Source organism: Anomalospiza imberbis, chromosome 1 (assembly GCF_031753505.1).
Source record: "Anomalospiza imberbis isolate Cuckoo-Finch-1a 21T00152 chromosome 1, ASM3175350v1, whole genome shotgun sequence".
Lineage (NCBI taxonomy): Eukaryota > Metazoa > Chordata > Aves > Passeriformes > Viduidae > Anomalospiza > Anomalospiza imberbis.
The window spans coordinates 97,386,053-97,403,928 of NC_089681.1; the positions used below are offsets into that span (position 1 = coordinate 97,386,053).

The 17,876-nt window shown below is 38.9% G+C and overlaps 1 protein-coding gene across 8 annotated transcripts in view; it reads right to left on the bottom strand.

The window, feature by feature from the left end:
• ITGA9 (integrin subunit alpha 9) overlaps nt 1–17,876 on the bottom strand; it is a 265,797-nt gene that overhangs the window by 11,991 nt on the left and 235,930 nt on the right. For 7 of the 8 annotated variants that reach the window (XM_068201244.1, XM_068201235.1, XM_068201190.1 and 4 more), the window contains one exon: nt 13,773–13,892. The exons of the other annotated variant lie outside the window; for it this stretch is intronic. In XM_068201244.1, coding sequence (XP_068057345.1) covers nt 13,773–13,892 — 120 coding nt within the window. The remainder of the gene's footprint in view (nt 1–13,772; nt 13,893–17,876) is intronic. 8 annotated transcript variants of the gene reach the window in all.

Here is a 17,876-nt window from a genome sequence, read left to right on the forward strand (position 1 = left end):
AGAGGAGGCATCATCCGCTACAGACAACACAGGAAATGAGAAAAAGATAGTTGGGCTAGAATAACTAAATTAAAGGATGCGTGTAAAACCCATGGATGATCTCAGGTTTTTAATCTAAACCACCTACTTATAGCAGCTCTAATACTTCTTGAAGCACCTCCAGAAAGGACTGGTTATTTTTTGTCACTTCAAAACCTGAAATCATACATAGGTTTTTACACACATCTTTAATTTAGTTATTCCAGCCCATGTACCCTTAACATTACTTTATGTACCCTTTACATTACTTTACTTTACCCTTCACATCATTTACATTATGATGGCACAACATTACTGCCATCTACAGTTTATGTTGAGAAGAAAGCATGTTTCTGGCAATACTGAATAATAGAACAACACAAAAGCTGTTAGTCTGAGATGGGAAATTACACCTATTATTGTGAAGTTATTTCTTGCCATGTGAGAGCACGGTCAAGTCTTTTATTCAAGCATGGGTATATAAAGTCTTTAACATACACAACTCCCTTTAACTGCCATGCCAAATTTAAATCCCTTCAATCCCAGGTAAATGATATCTAACAACACTCACATAGAATAGCATTCTTCAAGCACCCACAAAAACAGAAAACTGCAGTCAAAAATGATTTCAAACTGTTGAATTATCATCACAATAATGCATTATCTTGTTGGGGTTTATTTCTGCTGCTACTTTCTGCATATCCAAAGGCTGAATAACTAAATCTTATATTTTCTAAAACTCCAAAAGTATAAGCACTTACCCAACACATCCTGAAGTATGAGCCTATGGCTATCTCTCTAGGATGTGAATCATAAATATGTTTGAAGAGTGCTGAGATTACAAAATAAAATTTAATTTGCAGATGGGAAAAAAACAAAGCTGATCAGAAGGCAAGCAATATCTGCTTTTTTTTTATTTACTGTTAGGTAAATTTCTAAAATGTTTTTATCATGCCCAAAAAGGTTTATTTTCCCAATCAAATAAAAAGAGAAATAGCTTGAAACATGGATTGTAGAAGAATGGTTATATTTTGCATTTTTAAAAGTTTTTTTTCCCATTAATATAAGTAGTTAGGAAACAAGAAAAAATTATAACAGTCACATACTGCTGTAAAAACAACATTATGTCTTAATTACAGTAGTGCTTCAAGACTGTAACTGAGTTAGGAATAACTGAGTTGAGAGGTTTGTGAACAACAATATTCAAACAGAATTCAAAACTGTATCAGAAGGTTTTGCTACTTCTTAGTTTTTAATTAGGTTTCTCTAGTGCATACTGTGTGTTAAACTGCACACAAGAAGTACTGATTTTTATCATTATTACTCTATTGATAAAGTTATTGACCAACATGCCAACAAGTAAAAAGAAAAGCCAACAAGTAAAAAGAAAAGAGGGCAAAGTAAGCACTAACCAAGGGGTAAGAAATAAAACATAAGAACCATTGAAGAAAACTCCCAGGGAATAAGGTTTTGACAACATACTTTGGGTTCAGTGCCTTAGTCACAAGCTGTCTTTCCTCTGGTACACAATTTCTTTATCTAATATAAGCAGTGTCCAGTCATACCTGATGAATAATCTGTATTTACATAATTAATCTTTTACTGCCACATTGCTAATCTAGGCAGATGTCCCAAGACATTCACAATCAACTTACACATCTCATCTTTGTTTGGTGTGTGCTACTTGGGTACTTCTCCCTTCACGTGTACAATACAACAGCTAGAAAAATACGCAGCTAATCATGGGTCAAAGCAGGGCCAGGAACCACACCCCATTAAGATGCCACCAGTCGGCAGAGGAACAACACTACCAACATCTGCAAAGCAGTGTTGCTGAGATCAGAAGCATGGAGTATTTTGCCATGTAGAGATTGATCAATGGTTATTATGCATCTCTTGATGCATCTCTAAATGCATCTCATTTTATTACCACCAAGAGGGCAGGTAAAAACACTTTGCACTTGGGTTTGCATAGGCCTGGATGATCTTGGCAAGCCATCAGTTTCAAGAGGATGCAGTGTGTCCTTTCTCCCAATTAAAGAATGCTTGCCACAGTACAAAGAGGTCATGAATATTTGTATCAGCTTTTCCACCAAGAACTGTCAAACTGTCAATCCTTTGTCACCATGTGAGGAAGAGGCATGTTTGGAGAGGAGCAATGTGTCTTGTCTATAGTTAAAGGAGAAAAAGTGCATTTCGGAGGAAGGATGATAGTGTAACTAAAGTAAGCTCATGAGTACTCAGGAGGTCTGGCTTTGATTATTCGGTCTTTTATTGATTTTTTGAGAGGCAAATCCCTCAACTTTCTTATAATGTAGGTTCTCATTTGCTCAATGAAACAAGTACAAGAAAATAATGTGATTCAAACCGCCATTCCACAAATGGCTGCACACACATATAATACACACTTTGAATATGTACACGATGACATATATACTTGTACAGCCAGGGAACTGAGGCAAAGATAAATTCAGCAGCTTGCTCAAAGATAAATTCTCCTCTGCAAACACTTTGTTTAGCTACTGTGGAAGAATTTGATACCTACCATCTGTATCTGATCCCAGTGTATTGCAACTGATAGACATTGCTTTGGCACATAAGTATTAGCAATGTACACAAAATAGCCCTTAACTTTTAACTTACTTTCATCTAATCTGGCTAAGATTTCTTGAGATGTTACTGCTGGTATGCTGGGAGTAGATCTGTAGTCCTTCACAGATATTAAAAGTAAGTTTATTTCATATACTGTAGTACTAAAACAAGCATAGTTTTTAAACATACATTTTATTAGGCAATTAATTTGTAATGTTGAAATAATAAGATAAAACTCTTTTTTTGATATGAACATTCACAAGTAATAAACTTATCTAAAGGAATCATTAAATAAACTATTATTTTATCCAAATGCCCTATACCTATCTGAAAGGCCAAATATCCAAAAACAGTCACTAAAGCTAGGTATCGCAAAGTAGATGCATAATTCAGACTAGCAGCATGCATGGAAAAGATGTGTTTAGGTATGAAAAGCAGTTAACTGCACACAGAGAGGGACACCAGTACAATCTAATTTAATACATCGGATTCTTTTAATAAAATATGCCTTGCCATTGTCACCAATGCCAGAGTGTCATCCCACTCATCAATAATTTGTTCCTCTAACCAATTATTGTGCAACTTTTCTCCCAGGAGCTGTTCAGCTGGCTTCAATGGAGCTACTCAGTAATGTGGTGAATAGAGCTGTTAGGACAGTTATTTACCCTTGGAATATCTTTACCATGTAGGTACCATCTAGGTTGCATCAGACAAGACTTATTTATCTAGACTTTCATTTGTGCATCCATAGTGTCTTTTGTTAAGGGCTTAGTATTTACAGTACTTCAAAAATTAAGAGAATTCCAGTGACTGGACTTATACAGTGTAGTGTTAGGGTAACCTGAATTTAATGAAAATACAAACTTCTTGCATCTTTCAGCATAGCAACTATGTACAGTATCTTGCAAGACAGATACTACCAGTGTACTTATAATAATAATTAAAAAGATTAGCCAACATTTAAACACACTTCCATATAGTTTAAAAATTTTTACCTATTGCAAAATTTTACTATATAGTTTATTTTTAAAAAGTTGTAGAATGAACACAGCCATCAACAAAAGTTCATCTCTGATTATCACTCTCAAAACTGAGGAAGAACACAATGTCTACAGCAGATACATCCAGATAAAATTGTCTTCTCAAATCTCAACAGGGAATAGGACAGTAACTAAAGATATCATTGCTGTAAACACAATTAATTTAAGACATATCTCAATCCATATTTTCTATTTCCTCTCCAAAGAAAAGAAAGAAACATTACTGAAATACTTTTTGCTTTTTTTGAAAACTAGAGACTAAACATTAAACACCATTTCTGTAATCAATAAAAAGTAGCTTTACAATCATACTTTGATGTATTTGATCTGTCAAAAATATTTGAATTAAAATTGTACCATGTTCACAATTATCAGAATAAGTCACCTTCATGGGTTAGCCAAACCAGAAGGAAATAGCTATGTCTGGTGTAAGTTATAATACAGCATTGCCCATTGTAACACCTACTCTAAAGAAAGAATTCAGACTAGGCAAATCACATTTGCTCTGTTATTGGCATTTAGGTCTGAGAGATGCTAATGACTTCCAATAAATATACATATTGCGTTCTGGTAGTGGGAAATCTTGGAACCTTAGGTACTTATTTGCAATTTTTCAAATTGCAAAAAGTATATTTATACTTATTTGCAAAAAGTATACACATGCATTCTTTTTTTGGTTCAGACTCCTGAAAATGATGGCTATCATTTGTCTTTTCTGAAACACATTCTGAACTACAACTCTACCTCTCTCTTGCCAGTGATTACATATGTTTGCATGGTTCCAGTATAAGACCATTACAGTTGCAATGGCTGCAATATTCTCAAAGTACTCTGGCATGCACAGCACTCATCTGGAGGACACTGAGACCACAGAGAACACTTGTTGCACATTTGCATAGCTCATTTTATCAAGAAAGATAACAAAGGAATTCTACAAGTACTGGACACATGCCACCACTGAAACGTTGCCAGTCTTTCTTCTGAGGGTAGTGAACAAGTACTATATGGCAGCAAGCAAATTCAGTGGTGAAGGCAGTATTTTGGCTACAATAGCAGCATTAACCATTTACTTGTGCAAGAACAAATAAAAGATGACCAAATTCAATCTTTCTGCAACATCCAGTCAGAATTCAAAAAGCACAGCTTTTAGTGGAGTAATGGGCTGTAGAAAATCCAAAGTTTGAGGTACTGTTGCAAGAATATGAACCCTTTTGATCTCAGCAAGCCAAGGGTCTACAAAAATTTTGTGGTGCTTGCTTTGGTTCAGGAAAAGGAAAAAATAAAACAAGTTTTGATTGTTCTTTAAGAAAATAAGGAGACTTCAAATGATCCACTCAACTTCTGCCTGAAACTTTCTGGTGAAAACTTCATTATTTGTACAGACAGCCAACCACTTCCATTGTCCCATTTCCTCCTCAAGGCTTCCTAGATACAATACAAAATTAAGATCTATCCATGTTTGGGAGGTAATACAGACTTGGTGTTGAATCACAGAAGTTAATTATCATCTGACTACATTTTTAATATTTGTAACAGGATAATATTGAAAAAACTTATTCTAGGTCTACTGAACCTAGAGTCTGTATCAAAAATTAGTATCCTGAGAAGCCTACATGTGAGATAGCAAGTAACAACTTACTTAAAGCAACTAGGTAAATGGGTAACAAAAGCAATAAAATCGAAAAGTTTATCACAAAACCATAGAGAATGAAATGTTTTGAGGACTACAGAAAGAGGAATTTCAGAGAACCCAAACAAAGTCACTTTTTGCAGTTTTTATGGACAGATAGGACAGGTATGGGCTATTAGGTTGCTGCAAATAGGGATCATAAAAACAAGAAAGAAATTAGAAGAAATATAGACTTCTTAAGTTCCAAGGCAACTGGTGCATCCATCCACATCTCTGCAGGGAAGACCTTTGTGATCTGTTCTCTTGGGTTACAATGTAAGATATTATACAATGTAAGATATACCAAATATACCAAAAGTATTCTACTATCATTTACATAAGCTGTTAAAATGGGTGGAGCAGTGTTCTTTATCTTCTCCATGACTCAGCCCTGATAACTCCCTCTTCGGGGACCATCTCTACTAATGGACCATCAAGGTCTCTCAGCATGACTCACAGAATCACATCATCCCATTGTGAGATACCCTGGCCTGGGGGAGGAACCAAACATCCCTGAATATAATCTGAGGTTTGGAATACCACGAAAGGACCACCACTGGATTCCCAGTGGACAGGACCTCTCGATAACCACCACTGGACCTCCAAAAAGGACCAGACATTTTCTACAGGATTGCCATTTCGACAAGACCACATCCATCACTCCAGCGGTATTGCAGACACCATTTAATTGGACTGCTACCACCATCCTGACCAACAGGGTATCAGGTCATATTCTGACTGTGTCAGTCCAAGACACTGTTTCTTACTACTGCCTTTATTGTAATTTTCCTATTAAATGGTAGTTCTGATTTGGAATCTCTCACAGAATATTTGTCTGGAGTTAATTCCTCTGCTGACTTACTTTCAAACAAGCATAGGTGTGAAATACACCGTTCTCACTAGTAGTGCCTAGTAAGTCCTTTCACAGCAAGTTGATCTGACTGCCTTGTTTATCTGAACAACAATTATGATTCTTAATTTTTGGCTTTACCATGGCACATAACGGTTTAAACATGGAATTATATGTACAGAAAGGAAGAAGCATGTGAACTTGGAATAACCACAACTTTCACCACAAATATGACATGCCCCTCAGTTTCAACAGGTTTCTCTGTCCCCACCTCTAAAAACAACATTTGAAGTCATATAGCTATTACATCCAGGTGGGGGACTTTTTTTCAATTGAAATGTACTCTTACTGGAAAGATTATAAACAGAGTGGGAGGAGAAAGAGACAAATAAAGATAGGAAGTATATGTATATGTATGCATATATATGTGTATATGTACACATATATTTATATGTGTATACTTTGGTCACAACCACACCATGTATCAATACAGGATGGGAACAGAGTGACTGGAAAGCTGCCTGGAGGAAAAGGACCTGGGCGTTCTGGTCAACAGCTGTCTTAACGTGAGCCAGCAGTGTGCCTAGGTGGCCAAGAAGGCAAATGACATCCTGGCGTGTATCAGCAATAGCAGGACCAGGGCAGTGATTGTTCCCCTGTACTCAGCATTGGTGAGGCTGAGCCTCGAGTACTGTGTCCAGTTTTGAACCATTCAAGCCATTCACTTTAAGAAAGACATTGAGATGCTAGCACAAGTCATGAGAAGGGACAATGAAATTGATGAAGGGTCTACAGAATAAATCATAGAACGAGTAGCTGATCAAGGTAGGTTATTTCAGCCTGGAAAAAAGAAGGGTCAGGGGTGACCTTACTGATCTCTACTACTACGTGAAAGTAGGCTGTAGCAAGGGGGGAGTCAGCTACTTCTCTCAGGCAACTAGTGACAGGACAAGAGGAAATGGCTTCAAGCTGTGCCAGGGGTGATTCCAGTTGGACATGAGGAGGAATTTCTTCACTGAAACGGTGGGGTGTTTAAGCACTGGAATAGGCTACCCAGGGAAGCAGCAAAGTTACTATCTCTGGTAGTGTTCAAGAAATGACTGGATGTGGCACTTACTGCCATTGGTCTAGTTGACAAAGTGGTGATTGGTCAAAGGTCGGACTCCATGATGTTGCAGGTCTTTTTCTACCTTGATTTTATGATTATGTATATAACTCTGTGTGTGTGTGTGTGTGTGTGTGTATGTATAATAGCAACACTACTCCCCTACACTGAAATTCAAAGATGTTTTGTGCCATAACTGCATTTCCCTATGCATCTCAGGGCGGAAACTGTAGTGTTGGGGTGGTTTTTTTTTTTTTTTTGTTTTTTTAATCAGTTTTATTTCATTGCAGAGTTACTACTCAAAAACCTGGCCACCAGGAAAGGGGATTGGTGTGCTCAGGAAACAGTAGTTATATACTGCCACCTCAGCTGTAAATGAAAGGGAGAGAAAATTATTTGGGGCTTGTAACTTAATACAGTTTCACAGTTTCAGAGGCAGACCAGTGACAAGACACACTGAGTTCATGCAGCAACAGTTCACTTTATTGAGCTCTTACCTCCTTATATACCTAAGGAGCACATGAGGTTAGTCCTCATTGGCTGAGCCAGTTACTTCCTGGTCAACCAGACAATAGGAGTCTGAGTCCCCAACAGCATGGGCCTGCTCTTCCCAGTTGAATTGTATAAGTAAGGTAATTATGTAATCGATCGTATATTTGTGTTATAAATTTGTAATTATTTATACTTTGAGGCCTACAGGCCAGCTGTAGTCCACCACAATACAAAGCAACCACTGGGAAAGATTAGGTGCAGAGTTTAGGAGTATTTATTTTTTTCTTTCACTGGAACATGATGGACTTTATATTTTGGCCCATTTAAAAAGATTTAATGTTTGAGGCCCTAAGTAAGAGACAGCCTCTCATTTCCAAAAAGGGGAAAACTTTTTTGATTTTACTATATAGATGAATTTTAAGTTAGCTTTAGCCTTGGTTAGCTTCAGATATTTTCTGAATGCTGAAACAATATGTGAGGCAATGGTAACTAGTCTGTGTAGGGGAATACAAGTGTTCTTTCAAAGACACTTATACAGTCACAAGTTATTTCTCCTAAAATCTAAAAAAAAAAAAAGTCTTCAAATTCTCATTTTAAGACAAAAGGCAAAAATGTACTGTGTAGCACACATTGAAGAACAGGAACCCTCTGGCTAGGCAAAAAAAAACCCCATATGTAGGTGTTAGTCTCCTTGTCCTCATCTCTACAATCCTCTCAAAAATCCACAAAGAAGAGGTTCTTATTACATAAGGGACACCCAGAGATTAATTATTTGACCCAGGAATCCAGAAAGCAATGCTAGAAACCTAATTTTAGACAAGTCAGAGCTTGGATACCACAAGGACAGGCTTAACTCAGAGACATGCTTAATGTCAAATAAGTAAGTTTTGATAAATGTCCATTTCCTGTGTTAAACATACCACAGAGAAACAAAATAATGTTGCTGTCGTGAATATAAATTAATATAAAATCTTTGTTTTGAAGATCACTTCCACAGCTGGCTCCATGGATCACTCAGCTGCCCAAACATCCAGCCTGGTCCTCACTTACACATTCCCTCTTTAACATTTTGGTTTTTTCAGTGCACTTAATCTAAAATGATATGGATTAAATAATTCACTTCACAACTCAAGCCAGTTCAAATGTAGGAATTTCAATCCAAAACATTGTAAAGCACTACTGTCATTATTAGAATATTTATTGTAATATATCACACTTCAGTTTTGCCTTTGCATGGTGTATACCTTGTCTAGATGTGCATAAATACACTGCGCCTGAAGGAGACTTTGTACTGACACATTGCTGCGGTCCTGACACCTGAGAGAAGCGTGTTTGGGACAGCACTTGCCAAAATAAACCAGCCATCACTGTCTTTTCCTCCTGAATTGTTACCAGTGCTTGTGAAACCACAGGCCTGTCACAGCATGTGGGTAGCTGGCCTGAAGAAAATCCTCCTGCCCTGCTCCACTTTCCACAAGCATCAGGAGACCACCAACAGGGTATAGGCCAATCTCCACATAAAAAAGCAAAATGTATTGCTGTGGGCAAGAGCATAAGGGCTCTTCCTGCTCCTCCTGCAAATAGACAACCACAGGTGAGGCATGAGTGTGGAGCGAGAGCTATGTTGCAGAGAATCTGGCAAGTATGAGAGCATGCCCCCACAGATGCCTGCACAAAGTTATCCAGAATAGATGAACAAGATAGAAAAAGCCACAAGTTGGGCTGTCCAACAAAATAGGCAAAAATGGGGCAATCCTTGCCAGTCTGCCTTATGCATGGCATCTTGTGGAAGTCATGGAAAAGCTGCTCACCCTCTCTGAATCTGTATGCACTTAAACCAGAGAAAGCCCAATATCTACATGAAATACATGAAATATGAAGATAAATAGAGAAGCAAAGCCACTCAAAAACTGATCAAGCTCATGCTAAAAAGCTTTTTATGTGCATATAAACATGGCTATGATCTTGCACATGAATAAGCTTTTATTTGAAGTGAAATGACCAAATATTTAACATCACTTCCATTGAGAAAAACCCCCTAAACTGTGCAATTTTAGATCTACAAATGATGAAATAATTACCATCCTCATCTTAGTATGATGCACAGTAAAATTATTCTGTTTAAAAACAGAATTTTGTGCTGGAATATCCCTGAGATCTCACTCCTGCTATGCTAATTCTAGCAGTCTGTAATGTTAAATATTTACATGTATTCTAGTATTCTTCTGCAGCTTTAAGGAACTGTTTACTCCATTTGCAAAACATCAGCATGTTTGAGGGCTTGTCCATTGTGTGGTGTCATTTGTAGTGTAGTTGTGCACACAGCAAGAATGTACTTTCCAACTAGGGCTGAGACATGGGCGCTGCCAGAACATTCTGCACTGCTGCCAGTGTTCAGTTCTCTTACAATGAGTTTGCTCCAGCTTCTGCTCTTTTTTGTGCAAACAGCTGCCTTCCAGCACCACAGTTTAGCTCTAATAATTTCTTAATAAAAATATAATTTATTTTATAATCTAGTCCTGAAAGTCTGCTAAATTCTTGTTCTCGCTGGCAGTTCTAAGATATCCAAATTGCTATCTAATTAAAATCTGTTATTTCGTTCCACATTTAAAAACTAAATTCTAATATTAAGTTGGGATATTTTTGTTTTTACTTCTTCACGCACAAAATTTAGTAATGACTGTAGGATCTACTTAGCCAATTTTGTCTAAAAAATATTTACAATCAGAGAATTAAGATTACTCTGTAGGACTGCAACTTTCCTGTGGGAAATAGTAAAGGTAAGAAGATTTCCAGAAAGCTAGAAATGTAGGCCTTAGAAACAGAAAGAGCAGAGAAAACTAGAACTAGCTGCAGCTGCAAAGTCTGAAAGTAGAAAAGTTACAATGATATAGCAAGCGAGGACATTAAACAATAGCTTGAGGTTTAGGCTTGGCTAAGATAGACCTTAAGGTTACAGGGAAATATGCTAGCAAGATCGTAGAAAATTTTAAGCTTAATAATGGGGTATTGTGTATTGTTAATAGAAAGGAGACAAGCAAGCATTGTGTGAAGCAGGTGTACATGTACTTTTAGTAATTGGCCAGAACAATTGTCTGTAAGCTTTAGCAATATGCTATTGGCTAGAAAGTTTTTTAAATGTCCTGAAACAAAGAAATCTTTGGCCGTACACAGGCTGTACATGAGCTTCTGCCATCTTCCTATTGCCCATGAGCTTTTGCCATCTTCCTATTGCCTCAACCATGTAATGAGGCTGATGCTGCAATAAAAGCTCAAGGAACGTACCCCAGCAGTCCCATCCTGTTCTTGTCCCCAACTCATTTTCCCATGTCAGTTTTATCTCAACTTTAATATTACCATTATTTTAATAAATACAGCAATTAGTGAGTGTGAAATATTACTTATGGTCTCAGATAGAAAAGCAAGATGTATTCTATTTGCCATCTGCATGGCAGTCGTCTTGTGTTAAGTAGGCAATTTTTCCTTATCTCTTCCACAATCCATCCTCCCTCCGGGGTGACATCTGCTGATAATGGGCCATTGAGTGTCACTGCATGACTGATAAGAACTATAAATTGCCAATGTGAGATGCTCCGCCCAGAGGGAGGAGCCAAGCATTCTTACTTACATATAGTCATGAGATTCTGGCCCACCAACACAGCGTTTTTTCTGCGCTGGATTTTCCCAGAGGAACAGGTGCCCCTTCCACTGTCTCTTCAGAGGAAGACTACACCCTTTTTCTATAGGATCACTACTCTAACAGAAAAACACCTGACACTCCAAGAGGACTGCAGCCACAATTCCAATTGGACTGCTCCCAACACCCTGACCAACAGGGAGTCATGTTGTATTCTGACTCTGTCAGTGTTTAGTTTACTGCATTGTTTATTTTATCTTTTTTATTTTCTTCACTAATAAAGAACTGTTATTCCTGATCTCATATTTTTGCCTGAGAGCCCCCCTTAATTTCAAATTTATAACAATTCAGAGAGAAGAGGTCTACATTTTTCCATTTCAGGGGAGGCTCTTGCCTTCCTTAGGAGACATCTGTCTTTCCAAACCAAGACACTTATATATATTTATGTATCAAACTTAGATAAATTAAAATGCTGGCTGATACTAGCAGTTCAGAGTTTTAATCACATTTTCTCTAAAATAAACCTTAAACTATTGGATCCTTTAGTAATCATGCAAATCTGTGGATGAAGCACTGGAGCTCATCTGGCAAAGCCCAACTGTCATCTCTGACTCTGGGCAAGGCACCTCAAATTCCTTTGCCTCAGCACATATGCATGCAAAACCAGTTCTGTAATCCCAGTTATAGCTATTTGCTGCTATAACTTGGAATTTCTCTCAAAGCTGTCATGCAACAAAATGGCAGTTTCTTCACATGTACTGAATGATCCCTATAAAATTTAAAAGAGCTTGAAGTATCAAGATTAACCCAGGAACAACTGGGTTATATTAACTGTATACAGTTATATTAACTGTAGTGGAGACCAAGAATGGAACTTGTATAAGTTTTACCTGAAGACTCACAGGGTAATATTTCTCTTATCTTGCACATTTTCAAACAGTTTATTTCGTGTCTTTTTATGACAGGAAATTATAATATGAAATCAGTCATAAAGGTATCAGCAGCAATATAATTTATCAAAACTGTGTGTCGTTGAGACATAAATCCGGGCCCTCTTCCAATCTTATATTTTTCCATTCTCATGGTTATTCTTCTATATTAATTGCATTGACTTTTCTTTTCCTTTTATTATTTCTGACACAGAAAGCAGACGTATTCCCCAAATGCCAGAGAAACAGAAGTTATGAGATATTCTAAACTGTGGTCAGACATTGTTTTCTAAATGAACATGGCTAGTAAATTCTTAGAAATCTTCAAAACTGATTATAAAAGTACTTTATAACCCATATAAAATGCATATATTACATTATATTATATTATATTATATTTTATAACCCAACTATACAGGCATCTATATAATTTAAAATAATAATTGCATAGCCAGTTTTAGATTTCTAAATCCATTTTATAGCTTCATGACCAGCAGCAATATGTCCAGCACATTGGGGTTGTGGCCTCCTGTCCCAGCACAGTCAGCTAGCAGAGCCTGCAGCACACATGCTACTAAACAGTGCAAGTCAGGCTCCTGGATTTCCTGCCATGGAAATCAAAATAATGCTGGACTTGTTCCCATGTGTGCATTTGAGATTTACTTCTCTCAAAGACAGTCCCTGATCTTGACTGTGGTCTTTTAAATGTATGGATTGGTAACAGGGAACTGAAAAATGAAAACACTTGAAGTTCCTTACCCTTCATATTTACCACACCAGATGGCTGCTGGCAAGTGTTAGCATTAGCCCAGTTTTATACTGTAACAGTGCATGGGTAAAAGAATTGCACTTTATCAGAGGCAGTGTGAAGGCTGTCTTTTAACAGGTCCAGATGCTTCTTGCTCTGGTAAGGCATTTTACTAGTCTGGAACTCTTTGTCTGAGGAATTTGAAAAATGTATTGCTGGATACTCCTCTCCCAAGGGCACCTATCTCTTTGAAAGTAGCTACCAGCTAGTTTTTTCTAGACATGCACCCTATCTCTTTGCTGGTCAAACAAAGTTGACCTGATTTTCAGGAAACTCTGTTCAAATCAGTGAACCTCAGTCATCATAAAATATAGAAATGCAAAGTATCTAAGTGTAATATAACAGATTTCTATGAGAAATCTTCAATTGTCCTGAAATGGTTACCAGACATTTCAACTTCTAGTAGCCAGGCTCTAAAAAACTCCACTTTTTCACTTCTTCTTTATGTCATTAGTCCTTGCATGTCCCTCACAAAAGCTTGTTTATTAAATTAGTTTTGCTGACTAATGACTTCTGTAATGGAGTAGATAATTATTCAGCTCCTAAAGAAAAAGGATGTTAAATACAAGGATAAATATAAGCTTTTTTGCCCTGGGATTAGCTTTGATTTTATGTTGCATCTGTTACCTTACCTTCCATAACAGCACAGCCAGTAACAGGAAGATGACAATTCCCACCAACAAACTGATGGCAATGATCCATCCGACAACATAACCACGAGGCTCCAGATTGTGCAAGGCCTCAAATACCACCTACACAGCAATTAGAAAAAGATCTTTTTAGAATTGGAAGTTGTATTGTTTTCTCTTGTAATTATTACACACATTGTATGGTGGCCTCACTGATCGTATTTCATCTGTCAAACAAATAGGGAATGCAGCCCTAATTTACTGCTTTCCATCAATTTTCCCAAAGGATTTAAAGCTTTCAAGTGGGTTTTTAGTAATCGTGTGTTGGATCCAAAGAATATCAGCCTCCTCTTCAGCATAACACTTAACCTGCCAAGCCCCAAAACAGAGCTTGTTCAGGTGCTAGGCCACCAAATGTGCACAAAGTTTTGCATGAAAAAATCCATCCCTTGGATTGGCAGGGATTGGCATGACATCTTGCATGACTTGTCTTACTCATCATGTTCTGGCCCTGCCAAACCCCCTGATGCTTCACATGAAATATTCATTATGAACTTCTGTGGGTTAGGTTTTCTCAAGTGAATTTCTTCCCATTTGTTATCAGGGAGATGCTGGGGTTGGCTTTCTAGGTAAATAGACAGCAATTTAGAAACAGAAAGAGTAGCCTAGCACCCTGATATTCTGTTGAAATGGTTTTTGGGGAGGGGAACCGGGGTTTAGAGTTTTTAGCTGGGTGGGAGTAGTCATTTCCCAGCTTGGAGGAGAGACAGTCATGAGGGTTTTTTTTCACCTAGGACTTCTCCTGCACAGTGGTTTCAACATTGCCATGGAGATCTGCCTGTCACCTGCTTGCAAGCCTGTTGCTTGCAAGAGAGAGAGAGAGAGTCCTGGCTGCCCCATTGACTGAGACTTCGTCAGCTACCAGCACTGAGAGAGACAAGCACAGTCCATGTGTGTGCCTGGGGGAGTCATTCCTTTCCACCCCCTTCTCGAAGCCACTGTATGGTGAGATGCCTGAAGCTGGAACTGCTCCTGCCAGATCTCTTCTCTGTACAATAGTGCAACATCACGATAAATCCCTGCCTTCCTTCCCAATGTATACCAACTCCAGTGTATACCAACTCCAGTTAGTGGCACCAAAGACCGATCACCACTCGCATATGTGCCTGGCGGAGTAGTTTTTCTTTTCCTTTCCCCCTCTCTCACCTGAGCTGCTACAATCACCACCAGGGAGGTCCCGCTTTTGCATCAGAGTGCCCCCTGAAGCCGTGATGGAGGTACTGCAACTTCACTACCTCACCTGAGTATCCATGACCCCTGTTGTGGTTTTAACTACACCAAAGGGTAAATAGCTTAACAGACAGGAAAAGTCTGTTATTGGGAATTTTTAAAATCATTGCTGTTGTTTGTTCTGTCTTGTTACATATATACAGTCTAGTAAAGAACTGTTCTTCCTTTTCCCATATTCTTGCCTCGAAGCCCTGAAATTTTTGAAGTCACAATAATTTGGATGGAGGCGTCATTTTTGCATTCCAGGAAGGTTTCCACCTTCCTTGGCAGATATTTGTCTTTTAAACCAAGATTGCTTGTTAACTACATTTTTCCCCCCAAAAACCTGGACAACTCATACATCACTATTAAATACAAATCATCCCTGCTGTGCTTTACAAGACACATTGTGTGAGAGGCAAGCACACATGCAGTCATGGGTTCTTCTGGAAATGCTGGGAGCTGTTCTCTCTATAGCATGTATAGCAGGGAACTACAGACAACAAAGAGCCTTCACACCATCTGTCTCAAGAAGACAATGGGAGCAAATTACATTATTCATATACATTATATGAATTTTCAAACTCTTATTTTAATCAAAACTAGTTCCTCAGTAGAAAACTCAAGAACATCTCCCTGCAGTGAAGGCTATTTCTATGTTAAATTTTGCAACATCCAGCAAATGCGGAGAGGCAGCGGGGGTGGGGGGGGGGGGGTGGTGTTTAAAGGTAATTAATGTGCTTTGTCTGGCTTTATTTTGCAAGACAAAGTAGCTGGTTTTCCTTCCTCCTTCACAAACCACTTTCACCACCTTTGCTTAAAAATGCCAAAACCATTTTTAAAATGTTATAAATGGGTAATGCCATGGTTTGGTCTCACAATTAAGAGACAAATATTATGTGGATGTTAAAAGGTGTTTTATAGATGCATAGTTATGTTATTTTTGTATGTTCTCTCCATGCACTCGAGGATACTATTGGTTGCCTTGGCCACAAAGGCTCACTGCAGCCTCATGGACAGCTTGTTGTCCACTAGGACCTACAGGTCCTTCTCTGCTTAGCTGCTTTCCAGCAGTTTGGCTCCCAGCCTGCACTGGTACAGAGGGTTATTCTTCTCCAGGTGTAGGACTCTGCAATTGCCTTGGTTGAACTTCAGACCTTTCTTTTCTGCCCATCTCTCCAAACTCTTAAGGTCTTTTTAAAGGGCTTCACAGCCCTCTGAGATATCAGCTACTACTCCCAGATTTGTGCTGTCAGTGAACTTGCTGCCCCTTGCCCCAAGTCACTGATGAACAAGTTAAACAATACTGGCCCCGTCACCGAATAGCATATATGAGCTTGCTTCCAAGCCCCAGGATTGAATGACAGGGGCTTCTCCCAATCAGGTCTCTTATGAAGCATTTCACTGGCAGGATTCCGAGGAGGCGTGTAGTTCAGACCAATGAGAACATACCGACTGAGTCTTTCAAAATGCCCTTTATAAGGAAGCGTTTGGCAAAATAAACTTCTGTGCCACACAAACATCGGGGGTGAGTGTCTCTGTCTCCTTGCCCTTCACCTCCCACATGTGACTTAACATGTGGTGAACCCCGAAGTGATAAGAACTCAGCAACACAGAGCAAAGGAGATACGTGGCGTTATAGCTGAATTTTGGTCTACAAACCAAAACTGGATTAACAAACGGCCTAGAGCTGGAAATCGGGGTGGGACACAGATTACAGGGTGTCAGAGACCAGATCAGTGTTTGGAACTGGAGAAATACAGTGGGAAGCTGGAACCACGATGTAGAAGCTGGAACAGTGTAAAAACCAGACTTCTGGTGTAAAACCAGGACTCACTGGTTAGACAGTGGCAAAAAAAAACCCTCAGCAGACAGCAGAAAGTGCTGTGAGAGTTTAAAAACCTGTTTTGTGGACTAAAATTGCAATCAAGACCATGGGAGTTTGGATATTGGTCCAGAAAACTCCATGATGCAGCTATGTACCAAACTGAAAAGCAAGATGTATTCTATTTGCCATCTGTATGGCAGTTATCTTGTGTTAAGTGGGCAATTTTTCCTTATTTCTTCCACAATCAATCCTCCCTCCGGGGTGACATCTGCTGATAATGGCCTATTGAATGTCACTGGTCACTGCATGACTGATAAGAACTATAACATCACATTGTGAAATGCTCCGCCCAGAGGGAGGAGCCAAGCCTTCCAACCTGCATATAGTCTTGAGATTCTGGCCCACCAACACAGCTTTTTCTGTGCTGCATTTTCCCAGAGGAACAGCTGCCTCTTCTGCTGCCTCTTCAGAGGAAGACTACACCCTTTTTCTACAGGATCACTGCTCCAACAGAACCACACCTGACACTCCAAGAGGACTGCAGCCACAATTCCAATTGGACTGCTCCCAACACCCTGTCCAACAGGAAGTCATGTTGTATTCTGTCTCTGTCAGTGTTGTTTTGGTTCACTGCATTGCTTATTTTATCTTTTTTATTTTCTTCGCTAATAAATAACTGTTATTCCCTCTCCCATAATTTTTGCCTGAGAGTCCCCCTTAATTTCAAATTTATAACAATTCACAGGGAAGGGGTCTACATTTTTCCATTTCAGAGGAGGCTCCTGCCTTCCTTAGCAGACACCTGTCTTTCCAAACCAAGACACAAGTACTGATTTTCTTCTTTCAAAAGAGAAGGATTGTTTCTCTGGGAAGTGGGAGAATCCTGGCAGATGCTGGCATTGTCCAGGGAGCGGGTGGGATGGATTGCAAAATCCAGCCATGTGGAGAGATGGTGGCTGCCATAACCTCAGCAGGCTACACAGCCCTGGCAGCTCTGAAACACCCCTTGC